Consider the following 19,183-nt stretch of genomic DNA (forward strand, 5'->3'; position numbering starts at 1 on the left):
CAGAGCCACTCTAGCGCCTGGGGCAGAGGCCAAGGAGCCATCCCCAGCGCCCGGGCCATCTTTGCTCCAATGGAGCCTCAGCTGCGGTAAGGGAAGAGAGAGACAGAGAGGAAGGAGGGGGGGGGAGAAGCAAATGGGCGCTTCTCTTATGTGCCCTGGCCAGGAATCGAACCCGGGTCCCCCGCACGCCAGGCCGACGCTCTACCGCTGAGTCAACCGGCCAGGGCCTATAGTTTTTTTTTTATAGTTCGGCCCTCCAACGGTCTGAGGGACAGTGAACTGGCCCCCTGTGTAAAAAGTTTGGGGACCCCTGTTCTAGACCATGTGGTATATTTCCAGGCTCCTAAAAAGAAGGGAGAGAGAGAGAGAGAGAGAGAGAGAGAGAGAGAGAGAGAAAGGAAAGAAAGAAGTTGTCTTGGGGAAAAAAAGAATTGTTCATTTTGTTAGATTTAATACTGACATTATTATTATTATTATTATCATCATCATCAGAGAGAGAGAGAGACACATAGGGACAGAGAGACAGGAAGGGAGGGAGATGAGAAGCATCATTTCTTCCGTGCGGCACCTTAGTTGTTCAGTGATTGCTTTCTCATATGTGCCTTGACCCAGGGGCTACAGCAGAGCGAGTGACTCCTTGCTCAAGCCAGCGACCAGGGGATCATCTCTGTGATCCCATGCTCAAGCCAGCAACCCTGCGCTCACGCTGATGAGCCCGTGCTCAATTCGGCAACCTCAGGGTTTCTAACCTGGGTCCTCTACATTCCAGGCTGACACTCTATCCACTGTGCCACAGCCTGGTCAGGCATCAATAATTCCTTAAATTGTATATTGCTCAGTCCATATTCAACTTCTTGTGATTCTCTTATCAACATCTTTTTAGAGTTAATTTGTTTGGCATAGATAGGATCCAATCAGGTTCACATTTGGGTATTAGGTTTCCATTCTTTAACAGCTGTGTCTTTTTTGTTTTCTATGCTATTGATTTGTAGAAGAAACCAGGTAAACTGTCATGTAGAATGCTGGATGGCCCTTTTTGTTATTCACCTGACAACTTTCATTGTGGTGCAGTTACTCCACTATTAGAAGAAGTGACTCATTGTGGGAACACTCCTCATCCTTGTGTGGGATATCTTGCACTGGATCTGCCTCATCCTTGGAAAGCAGAGAGAAGTCCTGAAGTCCTGCCACCAAGTCCTGTTGGTTTTATCTCCTGATTAGCCCCTGAATCCATCCATTTCTCATCCCAATCCACTGCCTCTAATCTTGCCCCATTCATCACACCCCTACCAGAGTGATCCTTCCAGAATGCAGCTCCTGTTTACAATCCTTCAGTGACTTGACATGCCATTAGGATAAAGTTCTTATTCTCTAAAACAGTTTACCTGATTTTCTATGGCTCAGCTTTTCTGGCTTCTCCAGCCTTGGCTATTGGTGTGCGTCCCTCACACTGTCTTATCCAGCCATATCTCTTTCGGCACCTTGAAGCTGCCAAGTGCTCTCACCTCGAGGTTTCATTCATGCTAGCCCCTCGGCCTCATCAGGCTGACTCCTGGTCCATTCTCTGAGTCAACACTGAAATGCTCCTCCCTGTTTTGTGCTGCCGTGGCACCCTGAAAGCATTGCTTGTTTCCTGCACTAGACCTTTGGTCCTGGAGAGAAGGGGTGTGTTTGTCTTGCTCACTGCTGCATCTCCAGGACTGGGCACAGTGCCTGGCATGAAGTATCTGCTACTACTTGTCAGCTGCATGAATTATTATGTTAATTTCCCAAGAGTAAGGTGCGTACCTGTTCAGAATAAGAAAATGCATGTGGAAAAGTATTTTTATCAGAAAAAATGTAAGAAAGCTAATAATTTCAATACTCTGAATTGGTTTTGCGCATTTCCTTCTAACAGCTCAGAATTTGAAATTTGAAGCTAATAGTTAGTTTCATGTTAATTTTTGGAACTTTCTATTGAATGGGTAGTATGCACACCTAAATTAATTCTTTTTATGCTTGGAGTAATAATTCAAATTCATGCTCTTGGTTGCATACAGACTCCATGCTGACCACAGACATATCTCTTGTTCTTGGGGTCAAATTGAAGCCAAAGTATTACCTCAGTATAGCGCACATTTGAAGTGCTTTTAAATGTGTGCTGTTCACATGCTTCTGCAGGAGAGGGACTGTGCTAGAGGCCTGTCTGCCATATTTCCACAGGCTATTTGGGGGCTTGGTGCTGGACATCAAGCGGAAGGCCCCCTGGTACTGGAGCGACTACCGGGATGCTCTCAGCTTACAGTGTTTGGCCTCCTTCCTGTTCCTGTACTGTGCCTGCATGTCACCTGTTATCACCTTTGGGGGATTACTCGGAGAAGCCACTGAGGGACGCATAGTAAGAATGTTTAACTTTTTTTTTTTTTTTTTTGTATTTTTCTGAAACTAGAAACGGGGAGAGACAGTCAGACAGACTCCCGCATGCGCCCGACCGGGATCCACCCGGCACGCCCACCAGGGAGCGACGCTCTGCCCACCAGGGGGCAATGCTCTGCCCCTCTGGGGTGTCACTCTGTTGCTACCAGAGCCACTCTAGCGCCTGGAGCAGAGGCCAAGGAGCCATCCCCAGTGCCTGGGCCATCTTTGCTCCAGTGGAGCCTCGGCTGCCGGAGGGGAAGAGAGAGACAGAGAGGAAGGAGAGGGGGAGGGGTGGAGAAGCAGATGGGCGCTTCTCCTGTGTGCCCTGGCCAGGAATCGAACCCGGGACTTCTGCACGCCAGGCCGATGCTCTACCACTGAGCCAACCGGCCAGGGCCTGTTTAACTATTTTTAATGGTCCTAAAGAAGACTTAAAATATTGTGGTGGCAGCCAAGTGCACTGGGGTAGAAATTCCCTGGGCTAGGACTAAGAAAACTGGAGGCTTTCTATTGAATTACTGTGGTATTCTGACTTCATACCATGCAGCAACCAGTTCTTGCTTTAGAACTGACTCACTTCTGCTTGAATGTCAATTTTAGTAGCTGATTGCCCAGTTGAACTGCCCATTGCTCCAAGAATGAAAAATGATATATATTAATGTCATTTGAACATAAGATTTAAGGTGACTGACTGTATGACAGCTTCTAGTATAAATGGTATCAATATGCTTTCTATATATATTTAAATACTAAATTGAGTCACTACAGAACAGGACTTAGTTAAGGAATCATATGTGGCTGGATTTTGATTTCTGAATTAATGTGGTACCATTTACAGAAGTATTAGACAGTATGTACGCATCTCTCTTGTTAAGATGAAATACTAGCAAATGACTTGTCAGGGTGCACAGGAGAGCTAAGTCAGGAGAGTGCAGAAATGCACATTACTCACTTCAGATGGACTATGGTTTCAGTGATATTTTTCTTTCCTCTCAGAGTGCAATTGAATCCTTGTTCGGAGCCTCCATGACTGGGATTGCCTATTCCTTGTGTGCGGGACAGGCTCTCACCATCCTGGGAAGCACTGGGCCAGTGCTTGTGTTTGAAAAGATTTTGTTCAAATTCTGCAAGTAAGACATTTGGTTTTCTGAAAACTGAATGTGTTATTGTGGGTCCCAGGTGAATATAAGAAAGCAAATGTCATCCTGGTGGGTAAAAAGACCAAAGAAAGAACACCCTAGTCTGTGTCCTGCCTCCAGGTAGTACTATACCTAAAACAGCAGATCTCCTAGTCTTAAAGAGCATTATTAATGTCCCTCAGCCATTATTGAAATCTTGACTTTTATCTTAAAAAAAGAAAACTAAACAAAAAACCACTTTCCCTAGTTAATTCAAACTCCTCCATTTCCATTTCAAGTCAGTTTTTTTTTTTTCCGTTTTTTTTTTTTTTGGTTTTTTTTTTTTTTTGTATTTTTCTGAAGCTGGAAACGGGGAGAGACAGTCAGACAGACTCCCACATGCGCCCGACCGGGATCCACCCGGCACGCCCACCAGGGGCGAAGCTCTGCCCACCAGGGGGTGATGCTCTGCCCCTCCGGGGCGTCGCTCTGCCGCGACCAGAGCCACTCTAGCGCCTGGGGCAGAGGCCAAGGAGCCATCCCCAGTGCCCGGGCCATCTTTGCTCCAATGGAGCCTTGGCTGCAGGAGGGGAAGAGACAGACAGAGAGGAAGGAGGGGGGGGTGGAGAAGCAAATGGGCGCTTCTCCTATGTGCCCTGGCCGAGAATCGAACCCGGGTCCCCCGCACGCCAGGCCAACACTCTACTGCTGAGCCAACCGGCCAGGGCTCAAGTCAGTTTTTAATTGGCCTAATATATTCCTTCATATTCTGGTGGTGGGTGCTCAGCAGTGCCCTCATTTCCCTACTTTACCTAGAACTGATTTTTTAATAGACTTTTTAAAATTTTGTATTAGAAGTAGGAGCACGTGTAACAAGGGCCAGCCAGCTCTTTTTTCTTAACTGTAACAATAAGCTCTTAAAAAAAAAGATTCTATTTATTTTCTATTTATTGAGTTGAGAGAGAGAGAGAGAGAGAGAGAGAGAGAGAGAGAGAGAGAGAGAAGGCGATCAGGGGAGCGAGAAGCATCAAGTTACAGTAGTTATTTCTTGAATGTGCCTTGACCAGGCAGGCCCAGGGTTTCAAACCAGCGACCTCAGCATTTCAGTGCGACACTTTATCTACTGCGCCACCACAGGTCAGGCAAGAATAAGATCTTAATAATGGTAGAAATGTGTGTGGGACAGTTCTCCACTTTTCATGTTCTTGCTATAGCAAATACCACACATGAAGCAAATCTGTCACAACTGTCCCAGGGTAGCATTTAAAAGTGAAGTGCAGTCAGAATTAGGGAGAAGCTGGGTTGAGATACTGGTATAGATAATTTGAGATGAATTAACCACTTTCTGACCTTTTTCTCTAATGCCACCCATCTCTGCTTTCTGACGAACTTCGATTTTGTTTCAGAGACTACGCTCTTTCCTACCTCTCCCTGCGTGCTTGTATTGGACTGTGGACCGCCTTCCTGTGTATTGTTCTTGTGGCAACTGATGCCAGTTCCCTTGTCTGCTACATTACCCGCTTCACTGAAGAAGCATTTGCCTCCCTGATTTGCATTATTTTTATCTATGAAGCAATAGAAAAGCTGATTCACCTGGCAGAGACCTATCCCATCCACATGCACAGCCAGCTGGACTATCTTAGCCTATATTAGTAAGTATGCTTTCTGCTGGTCTTTGTTGTTTTTTTAAAGTTGAGCAAAGGGCCTGAGTTTAATGGCTGATGTTGCATGCCAGCCAGTGCTTACAGCTTCTGTTAAGAACTGTCCTTGGCCTCTGGGAAAGAGAGGTCAGATTTGGATATGGCAGCTTCAGTGGCTGCCGGAGGAGAACAGTCAACACTAATGACAGAGGGGATGGACTAAGAGTCAAACTCACATGGGATTTGAGGAATGCTTCACAAGCATTTCTTTTGGTTCTAGGCATTGAAACAAAAATAGGCTGCAAATGTAGCAGGGAAAATTCAAGTTAGTTGTTTGGAAGAACTTTTTATAAGGACTTATGAAACCCTGGGACCATGTTATCAAGATATCTAGAAATCTATTTACTTACCCAGAGGTAGATTAAGGTCACTTGAGGCTCTGGGCGCAGAAGAAAATATTGGGCCCCTTGTCATTAGAAAAAAGTGTAAAGTTGGGGCTTTGCAGGGCCCTTCAGAAGTTGAGGCCCAGGGTGCGCTCCTGGTGCGCCCGCCGTTAAATCCGCCTCTGGACTTACCTAGATTTCAGCTAAAGAGACTATATTTCTCACGTGTTCAACATAGTTTGGGTCAGCTGGAAGAGAAACAGTGTTTATGTTTTAATCATTAAGAAGAGTCTGGTCCTGTACACTTTTATTCTCTGGAATAATCTTCTCAGATGATGATGAGAGACCCTCACCTTTTAACCCTGTCCATCAAGTCCCAACCCCCGACTGTACAGTCCTGAGGTGAAAGAGCAATTCCAACCTGAAACTACCTGAGTAGAGAGAGCACACTGCATGGAGGTATCTGCTAGCTAGCAAGCGATACACTTTTTTAGATTCTAGTTATCCAGTTTTTAAAAATAGTTTTATTACAAAATATCATTATGGAGTATAATCTTTGAAGCCTAGCGGATTGGCAGTTAGCATTGGAGTTCTGAATTGCCCATTGACATTGGAGTAAAGTTCATTCTTTGACTTCTTTTTTAAAAATCATTTATTTATTTAAAAAATATTTGTTGAGCATCTACTACATGCCAGCACTATTTCAGACCTTGGAAACATAGCAATAAACATGACTTACAAAGCTCTTATATCCAAGTGGGACAAGACAGATAAAAGTAATCAGCCCTAGAGTGAGTAGACTTTGGATCTGAATACTGTAATTCTTTGTTAAGAAAGCTCAAATGCTATTTTTTCTAGTTGCATCCCACTGTTTGTTAATATGGAGCTGATATGAAGTTAGAACTTACCTACTCTTTAAATGATTTTATATTAATATGTGTGGGACTGATTTTTTCTATTTTTAAAAATTAATTTTAATGGGGTGACATTGATAAATCAGGGTACATATGTTCAGAGAAAACATCTCTAGGTTATTTTGACATTTGATTATGCTGCATACCCCTCACCCAAAGTTCAATTGTCTTCTGTCACCTTCTAACTGGTTTTCTTTGTGCCCCTTCCCTCCCGCAACCCCCTCCCTCTCCTCACCCCCACCCCATAACACCCACACTCTTGTCCATGTCTCTGAGTCTCATTTTTATGTTCCACCTATGTATGGAATCATATACTTCTTAGTTTTTTCTGATTTACTTATTTCACTCAGTATAATGTTATCAAGGTCCATCCGTGTTGTTGTAAATGATCCAATGTCATCATTTCTTATGGCTGAGTAGTATTCCATAGTATATATGTACCAAAGCTTTTTAATCCACTCGTCCACTGACGGACACTTGGGTTGTTTCCAGATCTTTTCTATTGTGAACAATGCCGCCATATACATGGGGGTGCATTTCTTGTTTTGAAACAGTGCTATGGTGTTCTTGGGGTATATTCCTAACAGTGGTATAGCTGGGTCAAAAGGCAGTTCGATTTTTAATTTCTTGAGGAATCTCCATACTGTTTTCCATAGTGGCTGCACCAGTCTGCATTCCCACCAGCAGTGCAGGAGGGTTCCCTTTTCTCCACATCCTCGCCAGCACTTATTCTGTGTTGTTTTGTTGATGGGCGCTATTCTGATTGGTGTGAGATGACATCTCATTGTGGTTTTAATTTGCATTTTTCTAATGATTAGTGATATTGAGCATTTTTTCATATGCCTATTGGCCATCTGTATGTCTTCTTTGGAGAAGTGTCTATTCATTTCTTTCGCCCATTTTTTGATTGGATTGACTTCCTGGTATTGAGTTTTACAAGTTCTTTATAAATTTTGGTTATTAACCCCTTATCAGACGTATTGTCAAATATGTTCTCCCATTGTGTAGTTTGTCTTTTTATTCTGTTCTTATTGTCTTTAGCTGTGCAAAAGCTTTTTAGTTTGATATAATCCCATTTGTTTATCCTGTCTTTTATTTCACTTGTCCGAGGAGATAAATCGGCAAATATATTGCTGCGAGAGATGTTGGGGAGCTTACTGCCTATGTTTTCTTCTAAGATGCTTATGGTTTTATGGCTTACATTTAAGTCTTTTATCCATTTTGAGTTTATTTTTGTGAATGGTGTAAGTTGGTGGTCTAGTTTCATTTTTTTGCAGGTACCTGTCCAATTTTCCCAACACCATTTCTTAAAGAGGCTGCTTTACTCCACTGTATGCTCTTACCTTCTTTGTCAAATATCAGTTGTCCATAAAAGTGTGGGTTTATTTCTGGGTTTTCAGTTCTGTCCCATTGATCTATATGCCTGTTCTTATGCCAGTACCAGGCTGTTTTGAGTACAATGGCCTTATAGTATAACTTGAGATCAGGAAGAGTGATACCACCCACTTTCTTCTTCCTTTTCAAGATTACTGAGGCTATTCGTGTTCTCTTTTGGTTCCATATAAATTTTTGGAATATGTGTTCTATATCTTTGAAGTAAGTCATTGGTATTTTCATTGGTATTGCATTGAATTTATGAATTGCTTTGGGTAATATAGACATTTTAATGATGTTAATTCTTCCTAACCATGAGCACGGTATATACTTCCACTTGTTTGTATCTTCTCTGATTTTTTTTATCAGTGTTTTATAATTTTCCAAGTACAAAGTCTTTAATTCCCTGGTTAAATTTATTCCTATGTACTTTATTTTTTTGGTTGCAATGGTGAAGGGGATTGCTTTCTTAATTTCTCTTTCTAACAGTTCATTGTTAGTGTATAAAAATGCCTCTGATTTCTGAGTATTAATTTTATATCCTGCCACCTTGCTGAATTCATTTATCAGGTCCAGTAGTTTTTTAACTGAGACTTTAGGGTTTTACATATACAATATTATATTATCTGCAAATAATGATAGTTTTACTTATTCTTTTACAACTTGAAATAAAAGATTTCTTCTTCTTGTCTGATTGCTGTGGCTAGGACTTCCAGAACTATGTTGAATAAGAGTGGTGAAAGGGGGCACCCCTGCCTTGTTCCTGATCTTAAGGGGATTGCTTTTAATTTTTGCCCATTGAGTATGATGTTGGCTGTGGGGTTTTCATAGATGGCCTTTATCATGTTGAGGTATGTTCCCTGTATTCCCACTTTGCTGACAGTTTTGATCATGAATGGGTGCTGGATTTTATCAAATGCTTTTTCTGCATCTATTGAAATTATCATGTGGTTTTTCTCCTTCCTTTTGTTTATGTGATGAATCACATTGATTGATTTGCAAATATTGTACCAGCCTTGCCTCCCAAGGATAAATCCCAGTTGATCATGGTGTATGATTTTTTTCATATATTGCTGGATTTGGTTTGCTAATATTTTGTTGAGGATTTTAACATCTAAATTCATTAGGGATATTGGCCTATAATTTTCTTTCTTTTTGTTATCTTTGCCTGGTTTTGGAATCAGAATTTTACTCACCTCGTAAAAGGAGCTTGGAAGTCTTTCTTCCTCTTAAATTTTTGAAATAGCTTGAGAAGGATAGGAGTTAGTTCTTCTTTGAATATTTGGTAGAATTCACTTGTGAAGCCATCAGGCCCAGGACTTTTCCTTTTTGGGAGTTTTTTTTATAACTGTTTCAATCTCATTTGTTGTAATTGGTCTGTTTAGGTTTTCTGATTCTTCCAGATTAATTTTTGGAAGATTATATGTTTCAAGGAGTTTGCCCATTTCATCTAGGTTGTCTAGTTTTTTGGCGTACAGTTCTTCATAATATTTTATTACAATATTTTGTATTTCTGTTGTGTCAGTTGTTATTTCTCCAGTCTCATTTCTAATTTTATTTATTTGAGTCCTCTCTCTTTTTTTCTTGGCGTGTCTGGTTAAAGATTCACCGATCTTGTTTACCTTTTCAAAGAACCAGCTCCTAGTTTCATTGATCCTCTGTATTGTTTCTTTAGCTTCTATGTCATTTATTTCTGCTCTGATCTTTATTATTTCCTTCCTTCTACTAGCTCTGGGCTTTACTTGCTGTTCTTTTTCTAGTTATTTTAGATGCAAGGTCTAGTTGTTTATTTGAGCTTTTTCTAGGTTCTTGAGGTATGCCTGTAATGCTATGAACTTCCCTCTCAGGACTGCTTTTGCTATGTCCCATAAATTTTGAGTTGATGTATGCTCGTTATTGTTCGTTTCTAGGAATTTTTTTATTTCTTCTTTTATCTCATTGTTAACCCATTCGTTATTTAATAACATGCTATTTAGTTTCCAAGTGTTTGAGTATTTTTCAGTTGTCCTGTTGTGGTTGATTTCTAGTTTTATGACATTGTGATCAGAGAAAGTGCTCGATATGATTTCAATCTTCTTAAACTTGTTGAGACTGCTTTTATGTCCTAACATGTGGTCTATCCTAGAGAATTTACCATGAGCACTTGAAAAGAATGTATATTCTGCTGCTTTAGGGTGAAGGGTTCTGAAGATATCTATTAAATCGAGTTGATCTAGTGTTTCCAATAAGTCTGCTGTTTCTTTGTTAATTTTCTTTCTTGAGGATCTATCTAGTGATGTTAGTGGGGTATTGAAATCCCCTACTATTATAGGATTGCTATTGATCTCGCCCTTTAAACCCATGAAAGTCTGCTTTATATATTTAGGTGCTCCTATATTAGATGCGTAGATATTTATAACAATTATATCTTCTTGTTGGATTGCTTCCTTTATCATTATGTAGTGACCTTCTTTATCTCTTACTATACCTTTGTTTTAAAGTCCATTTTGTCTGATATAAGTATTTCTACCCCAGCTTTTTTTTCATTTCCATTTGCGTGAAATATTTCCTTTCATCCTTTTATCTTTAGTCTATGTACATCTTTTGTTTTAAGGTGTGTCTCTTGTAGACAGCATATGTATGAGTCCTGTTTTCTTATCCACACAGCTACCCTATGTCTTTTGATCGGATCATTTAATCCATTTACATTGAAGGTTATTATTGATATGTAGTTGTTTATTGCCATTTTATTCTTTAAAACTGTATTCCTCTCTGGCTATATTCTTTTTCTCCTTTGATCTGTTTACAACAGGCCTCTTAGCATTTCTTGTAGCCTTGGTTTGGTTGTAGTGAATTCCTTGAGTTTTTTTTTTGTCTGGAAAGCTTTTTATTTCTCCTTCAATTTTAAATGATAGCCTTGCTGGATAAAGTAGTCTTGGTTGTAGGCTCTTGTTCTGCATTACTTTGAATATTTCTTGCCATTCCCTTCTGGCCTCAAGTGTTTCTGTTGAGAAGTCGGAAGTCATCCTTATGGGGGCTCCTTTGTAGGTGATAGTCTTTTTTGCTCTAGCAGCTTTTAATATTTTCTCTTTATCACTTAGCTTTAGTATTTTAATTATGATGTGTCTTGGTGTAGATTTCTTTGGGTTTCTCTTTAATGGAGTTCTCTGTGCTTTTTGAACTTATGAGACATTTTTCTGCCTTAATTGAGGGAAGTTTTCAGCTATGATATGTTTGAACAAAGTCTCTATCTCTTGTTCTTTCTCTTCCTCAGGAACCCCTATGATGCGGATGTTATTTCTCTTAATGTTATCACAGAGCTCTCTTAGAGTTTCCTCAGACTTTTTGAGTCTCTTTTCTTTTTTCTGCTATGCTTCTGTGCTTTCATTTATCTTGTCCTCTAACTCGCTGATTTGATTCTCAGTTTCATCCATCCTGCTTTTAATTCCTTCCATTGTGTTCTTCATTTCTGACATTGTATTTGTCATTTCTGACTGATTCTTTTTTATTATTTCAATGTCCTTTTTTATATTTTCTATCTCTTTATTTAGGTGTTCGTAATGACCATGTGTAGGCGGCCCGCAGCTGGGCTTGGCCACTTTTGCACGTCCCCTCCTTCCCAGCCAGGCAAACACCTGGGCCTCAGTGGTAGCCAGCTGGCTTCCACCCTTGCCGACAGAACCGCGCTTCCACGTTCCACCGCCGCCTGCCCTTGAGCTAGCCCTCAGCCGTGTTGGTGGGTGTGCTGCAGCTCAGACCCTAAGACTCACTACTGAAGCCCCAAAAGCTCCCCCCTTCTAAGCGACTCTGCTCTAAGTGCTGTGGGAGAGCTTGTTTGGCTGGTGTCTTGCTTCCCTTTGCTGGTATTGTTGTTTCCAGGGGAAATATTCACTTCAGATTTGGGGAGTGACACGTCCCAGGGGTTAGGGTGGCTGTCTCTCAAAATGTTTCTCCCTGTGCCTCCTAGATTGCACTCACTTCTTGCTATTCCGGTGCTCTCCTCTCTCCCTGTCCCCCAGAGCCCCAGGTGAGTGGTTGTGAGAGAGGTTTTCTGTGCGGTCCCTTTAAGAAGAATCCTGGGTCTGAGAAATCAGTTTCTTTCTCACAAACAGTATCCTTTCTTTTTTCCAGCTAAATACTGTCCGTATGCCTCTTCTAAGCTCTTGGGCCTGCAGGCTGGGGCTTTGGTTTTGGGACTAAGGACCCTCCCCTCTCTGCTAAACTCACTTCCTGCCCTGCGAGTTTCTCCTGGCTGCCGTTCGCTCCGGGGAGCTGGGCAGTCCTCTCTACGTTTCCACTTTTCCTACCAGTCTCAGTGTGGCTTCTTCAGTGTTCCTTGGTTGAAGAGTCCTCTTAGTTTAGTCCAAAGTTGGTTTTTCCAGATGATGGTTCTTAAAATTAGTTTGTAATCCACTTTGGTTCTGGGAGGTGGAAGTTGGTACATCCGTCAACTCCATCGCCATCTTGTCTTCAAGTGCTGATTTTTTTAATCAACTTCTCACCAACTCTACTACTCGCCTCAGGACTGATTTTTTTAATAGACTTAATATTTTTTTTTTTTTTTTTTTTTTATAATTTTATTTTTTTAATGGGGTGACATCAATAAATCAGGATACATATATTCAAAGATAACAAGTCCAGGTTATCTTGTCGTTCAATTATGTTGCATACCCACCACCCAAAGTCAGATTGTCCTCTGTCACCTTCTATCTTGTTTTCTTTGTGCCCCTCCCACCCCCTATCCCTCTCCCATTCCCCCCTCCCCCCCGTAACCACCACACTCTTATCAATGTCTCTTAGTTTCACTATTATGTCCCACCTACGTATGGAATAATACAGTTCCTGTTTTTTTCTGATTTACTTATTTCGCTTCGTATCATGTTATCAAGATCCCACCATTTTGCTGTAAATGTTCCGATGTCATCATTTCTTATGGCTGAGTAGTATTCCATAGTGTATATGTGCCACATCTTCTTTATCCAGTCATCTATTGATGGGCATTTTGGTTGTTTCCATGTCCTGGCCACTGTGAACAATGCTGCAATAAACATGGGGCTGCATGTTAGACTTAATATTTTTTATAGCAGTTTTAGGCTCACATCAAAATTGAGCACAAAGCAGAGAGTTCCCATATACCCCCTGCCTCTACATATACACTGTGTCATCCACCATCAACATCCTATATCAGAGTGGTATGCCTTTTATAATCCATGGATCTGCATTGACACATCATTATTACTCAGAGTCCATAGTTATATGAGAGTTTACTCTTGGTTTTCTACATCTCATGGGTTTGATGACTATACAATGACATATCCATCATACAAAGTAGTTTCACTGCCCTAAAAATCCTTTGTGCTCTGCCTAGTCATCCTACCCCACTGTCCAGACCACTAATCTTTGTACTGTCTCATAGTTTTGCCTTTTCCATAGCATCATATACTTGTAATCACACAATACAGGGGGTCCTTGGGTTACGACACAGTTCTGTTCCTATGACAGTGACGCAACTCGTATTTTGGTGTAAGTTGAAACACACCCTAGCCTAAGTCACTTACCTATCCTAACACAGTTGTAAACTCATAACCTAGAGCATAAAAACACAACTAAGCCATAGAAAAAGGAAAAGGACATAAATATACTGTACTGTGTAAATACACTGCACTGTATATTCTTCTGCTGCACACAACCGAACTAGTTTGCCACGTAGTCCATAAGTACTATGCTAGTGCTGTAAGTCAGTGGTCCCCAACCCCCGGGCCGTGGACCGGTACCAGTCCATGGGCCATTTGGTACCATTCCGCAGAGAAAGAATAAGTAACTTACATTATTTCCGTTTTATTTATATACATATTTAAGTCTGAATGATGCTTTATTTTTAAAAAATGACCAGATTCCTTCTGTTACATCCTTCTAAGACTCACTCTTTTTTTTTTTTTTTTTTTTTTTAATAAATTTTTATTAATGGTAATGGGATGACATTAATAAATCAGGGTACATATATTCAAAGAAAACATGTCTAGGTTATTTTGTCATCAAATTATGTTGCAAACCCCTCGCCCAAAGTCAGATTGTCCTCTGTCACCCTCTATCTAGTTCTCTGTGCCCCTCCCCCTCCCCCTAACTCTCTCCCTCCCTCCCTCCCATGTCCTCCCTCCCCCCCCACCCTTGGTAACCACCACACTCTTGTCCATGTCTCTTAGTCTCATTTTTATGTTCCACCAATGTATGGAATCATGTAGTTCTTGTTTTTTTCTGATTTGCTTATTTCACTCCTTATAATGTTATCAAGATCCCACCATTTTGCTGTAAATGATCTGATGTCATCATTTCTTATGGCTGAGTAGTATTCCATAGTGTATATGTGCCACATCTTCTTTATCCATAAGACTCACTCTTGACGCCTGTCTCGGTCACGTGATACATTCATCTGTCACACCCTAAAGGCCAGTCCATGAAAATATTTTCTGACATTAAACCAGTCCGTGGCCCAAAAAAGGTTGGGGACCACTGTTGGGGAATGTAAGCTGAAACATTCACATCTTAATTTTTTTAAGTTTTTATGGGAGTGAGTGTCATAAACTTGAAACATTGTATGTCGAGACTGTCGTTACCTGAGGACCCTGTACTTGGCTTTCAGATTGGCTTCTTCAGTTAGTTATATGCACTTAATGCTCTTCTATGTTTTTTGGCTCAATAGCTCACTTCTTTTTATTTATTTAAAAATTTAAAAATTCATTAATTTAAAATTGGTTAATAATTATGGTTCAGGTAACATTGGTTAATAATTATGTTTCAAGTGTACAATTGTATAATGTGTTATCTGTATGTTTTATTGTGTGCTCACTACCCAAAGTCTGTCTCCTTCTGTCATCATATATGGAGAGGGACAAAAGTGGGTTTACAGTTGTAAGTATGTGAACAGTTTATTCTTGTATTATTATTTATTTATAAATTATTGTATTATTGTAAACCTACTTTTGCTCCATCCTTTATTTGATCCCCTTTATCCTCTTCATCCTCCCTCAACTCCTATTTCTTTCTGGTAACTGCCATACTGTTGTCTGTGTCTATGAGTTTATTGTTGGTTTTGTTTGGTCATTTGTTGCCTTCTGTTTTATAACCCACATATGAGTGAAATCATGTGGTTCTTTTCATCTAACTTATTTTGCTTAGCTTGATACTCTCAAGATCCATCCACGTAGTCATGAATGGCAGTATTTCTTCCCTTTTTATGGTTGAGTAGTAGTCCATGGTATACATGTACCATATTTTCTTTTTCCAATTGTCCACAGAAGGACCTTTGATTTTTTTTCTTTTTAGTGCTTTTTATCTAGACGTAATACAGTATATCCATTCACCTACTGAAAGACATCTCTGTTGCTTCCAAGTTTGGAATTGGTTATTTTATACCTAAATATAGGATTTTATAGCTTTCTCTGTTACTTTTAATTTTGTTGATTCCTCCTATTTTATAAACTGTTGAGATCTTCTTGAATTTTAATTCCATTCATGCTATATTTTTAGAAGGTGTGCTCATGAAATTCACAGATAAAACAAAGTTGGTGAGAATGGCTATGTCAGTTGAATATACAAGGAGCCAGTTCAGGCTTGAAGCAGGCTGGGACTGGGAGGCATCATGGTGGCCAGTGGGACAGGTCTGGTCTCATCTGGTTTAAATAGAAGAAGAGGTCCGGGAAGTCAGAGAGTGGCCAAGGTATGGATTACCAAGGGTGATTCAGAGTCAGGAAGAGCTTACACACAATTTCAGGAGACTCTGAATTTTAGAGCAAAAATGTGGCAGGGGTATAGGGAACAAGATATCTGTGTTTAAAGGAAGCTTTTGGGAGCTAAATGGGGTACTGTGTCCTCTTTGCTATGTAGATTGAATTCCATAGGATGAGCCCAAGAACTAAAACTAAATAAGAAACCACCAGGGCTATTTCTGGTTGCATCAGATGCTAAACTTGGTTGTCAGTACAATTTAATCCAAGACCCACACACTCATTTGAGTCCAGCTTTATTCATGATTGACTGGAAAATCAGGGAGTGGTTGGCCTACAGATGAGCCTCAACCAGTAGGACCAATCTCTGGGATCTCAAGTAGGAAAAGGAGAAGCAGGGCAGGCTCTGATGGTAGAACCTTTAGTCCAGTCACGGCTAAAAGTATTTAATTGAATAGTTGACTGCTTTCCTCAGGAATATCTTTTTTTCCGCTCAGCTGCAGGTGTACTGTCCCAGAGAATCCGAACAATCATACTCTACAGTATTGGAAGGACCATAACATCGTGACAACAGAAGTCCACTGGGATAACCTGACTGTTACTGTAAGTCTTGGAATTATCAGATGGCCTAGCATTGTGACAGCCAGGTTGAAGGGGATCTTCTAGGTAGAAGTGGGTAGCACTTTAGCAAGCTCTGGCATTTACAGAAATAAATATTTTTAAAAATTTTTTTAAACTATTCTTACATCTTCCCCCTTGAAAATTCTTTTATATGTAAAGGGAGAAGATTATCTCTCTCTTCTCTCCCACATGCAATAGCTATACTATTGCATGATTCTGCACTAAGGACATGTGGGGATGAAACCAGGGAGGGTCGGGGAGTAGATTCAGGTTTTTATGGAGCTTGAAGAAAATTCAAATCAGGAAGTCCTCTATGATAAAAATAACAGAAATTGCTAGGGCCCTCCCAGAACCTTTTGTTTGCTTGAGACAGTTCTGGTTTTATTTTCATAAGTGTCTTAGTTAGGACCATAAGTAGTCACCTACCTGGAAGGGACCTGTGCAAGCAAGAGCCCCACAACTGCCTGGAGGTTAGTTAGTGCTGCTGGCAGCTTGTGCCCCCCAAGCATGGGGTGACAAGGAGTGATGAGCTCAGAAGGCAGCAGCTAAGTGCTCCCTCCCTCCTGCCTGCCTTTCATTACCCAGAATGTTTGTTCCTCCAGGAGTGCCAAGAGAAGCATGGAGAATTCACAGGATCTGCGTGTAGCCACCATGGACCCTATACTCCTGATGTGTTCTTTTGGTCCTGCATTCTCTTCTTCACCACCTTCATCCTCTCGAGCACCTTAAAGACATTTAAGACAAGCCGCTATTTCCCAACCAGAGTAGGTAGCATGTTCCTAGACTTCTAATATGACAGAGCCTTTTCTCAGCCCCCACGCTGCTTACTAAGTAGAGTGGCAGCTGGAGAGCTCTAGATGTCCTGATAAGCCACACTGTAGCATCTCTTTTTCTAGCGTCTGGCAGCCCCTTTCATAGATTGTGGTGTGGGATGAGAAGTTAATACAAGAAAGCTTTTTGATTTAAAATTACCAGATGAGTTGAGTGTGGAATAGTATTCTCTAAAAGTGATTAAGTTTCATTCCTCAAATGCTCTTAAGTTTTATTTCCAGAATGTAATAGCTCCTTAATATAGTTAATTGGAATGATTACTTTGGGTTCATAGGGGACCCCAAGGTCTCTTCCTAGGGATGGCTCTTGTAATAGCTATGAAATCATTGGTTACAGTGATTGCAGCATTGAAAATGCTCCTGACTTGGTTTGCATGACTGGAGCCTCAACAACCTTTCCCTGATGCAGATGGCACTGTTTGTCGTGACCAGTTACGCTAAGGCAGGATTATAGGCCAAGTGGTAGAGTAGCTGAAGGGACCATTGTTTGGAAAAAGAGCTTGAATCAGGAGGAAATGGTGGTTTTTCTATAAGAGGTTTCAGTCAGGTATATTTGCATAGCAGGATGTATATGAATGTATAGCAGGCTCAGTTGATTAGATACTTACTGCACACAAATACACAACTAAAACACATTCTTAAACTTCAGTGAGCCTACACAATAGTTAAAGGAGGCACATATTAAATAAGCTCTGGGTCATTGTTCCCAGTCTGGACAAACAGTGAACAAGTGGTAGTTGTGTACTAACTGTTTGCTCAGGTCTGGATTAAGTGCTATGGGGATGCTAAACAAGTTGAAAACATGGTCTCCACCATTGGATGGGAAGCAGAAATGTTTGGATCAGCCAGGTTCATATGAGACAGTGGTAAAGAGTTAACTGCCAGCCTGGGATATAAGTGCCATAGGAGATCAGAAGAGAGAAGAGCTGCTGGACCCCAGATTGGTCAAGATGGGCTTCACAATGGGGTCAACTACATCTTCAGAGAATTTATGTAACATTCAGAGAAGAACTAACAAAACCAGGGAGGGGGAGCTGGAAAGCTCAGGTTTCTATCTATCTTTTTTTCCCCTTCTTTTCCAAGTGAGAGGAGGGGTGATAGAGAGACAGACTCCTGCATGAGCCCTAACTGGGTCCCCCCAACAACCCCCCAGTTGGGGCCAATGCTCTGCCCATCTGGGGCCATACTCGCAACTGAGCTATTTTTAGCACCTGAGGCTGAGGCTCCATGGAGCCATTCTTAGCTTCCAGCCCCAATGAGCTCAAACCAATCAAGCTATGGCTTCAGGAGGGGAAAAGAGAGAGAAAGGGGAGAAGGATGGGAAGAGAAGCAGATGATTGCTTCTCTTGTGTACCCTGACCAGGAATCAAACCCAGCACATCCATACACCAGGCCCACACTCTACCACTGAGCCAACCAGCCAGAGCTGGAAAGCTCATGTTTCATAGGAAAGCAAAGTCAGGTTCAGGTATTAGTGATGTTAAACATGGCTGTGATATATTTTGGTCTGTCTCTGTTGGAATTTCAGACTAAGAGAAGCACTGAGCATTTCAGAGGCATTGTATTTTATTAAAGCTACACTAAACAATAAAGTGGGATAGTCCTCTTTGGAACAAAATGGTGATAAGTGCTGTGGAGGAAAACAGCAGGAAAAGGGTATAGGAAAAAAAAAACATTTGGGGTAGAGGGATGAGCAAGCACAAAACCCCTCAGGTGGCAGTGAGCATGGCATGTATAAGAAACAACAGGGTGGCCCTGGCCAGTTGCCTCTGGATAGAGTGTCAGCCCAGCCTGTGGATGTCCCAGGTTTGTTCCTGGTCAGGACACACAGGAGAAGCGACCATCTGTTTCTCATCCACTCCCTCTCCCCCTTATCTCCCTCTTCCCCTCTCATAGCCAGTGGCTCGATTGGTTGGTTCGAGCATTGGCTTCAGGCACTGAGGATAGCTCGTTTGATTCGAGCATCAGCTCAAGATGTGGGTTGCCAGGTGGACCCCCAGATGAGGTGCATGTGGAAGTCTGTCTCTCTATCTCCCCTCCTCTCACTTAAGAAAAAAGAAACAACAAGGAGATCTGTCTGCTGGAGCAGAGTGAGCGAGTGGGAGAGCATTAGGAGCTGGAGTCAGAGAAGGAATGATGCCAGCATGTGTGGGCCTCCTAGGTCCAGAAGGCCTTTTGGATTTTTAACTTGGTGAAATGAAAA

General features: G+C 41.4%; 1 protein-coding gene across 2 annotated transcripts in view; it reads left to right on the top strand.

Moving 5' to 3' along the window:
• SLC4A8 (solute carrier family 4 member 8) overlaps window positions 1-19,183 on the top strand; it is a 98,039-nt gene that overhangs the window by 37,350 nt on the left and 41,506 nt on the right. Inside the window, exons 12-16 of one of the 2 annotated variants that reach the window (XM_066265264.1) lie at window positions 2,203-2,377; window positions 3,394-3,527; window positions 4,922-5,167; window positions 16,027-16,132; window positions 16,753-16,914. In XM_066265264.1, the coding sequence (XP_066121361.1) occupies window positions 2,203-2,377; window positions 3,394-3,527; window positions 4,922-5,167; window positions 16,027-16,132; window positions 16,753-16,914 (823 nt within the window). The remainder of the gene's footprint in view (window positions 1-2,202; window positions 2,378-3,393; window positions 3,528-4,921; window positions 5,168-16,026; window positions 16,133-16,752; window positions 16,915-19,183) is intronic. The other variant, XM_066265271.1, reaches the window with a different exon arrangement.

The sequence above is a fragment of the Saccopteryx bilineata genome, chromosome 1, assembly GCF_036850765.1.
Source record: "Saccopteryx bilineata isolate mSacBil1 chromosome 1, mSacBil1_pri_phased_curated, whole genome shotgun sequence".
NCBI classification, from domain to species: Eukaryota; Metazoa; Chordata; class Mammalia; order Chiroptera; family Emballonuridae; genus Saccopteryx; species Saccopteryx bilineata.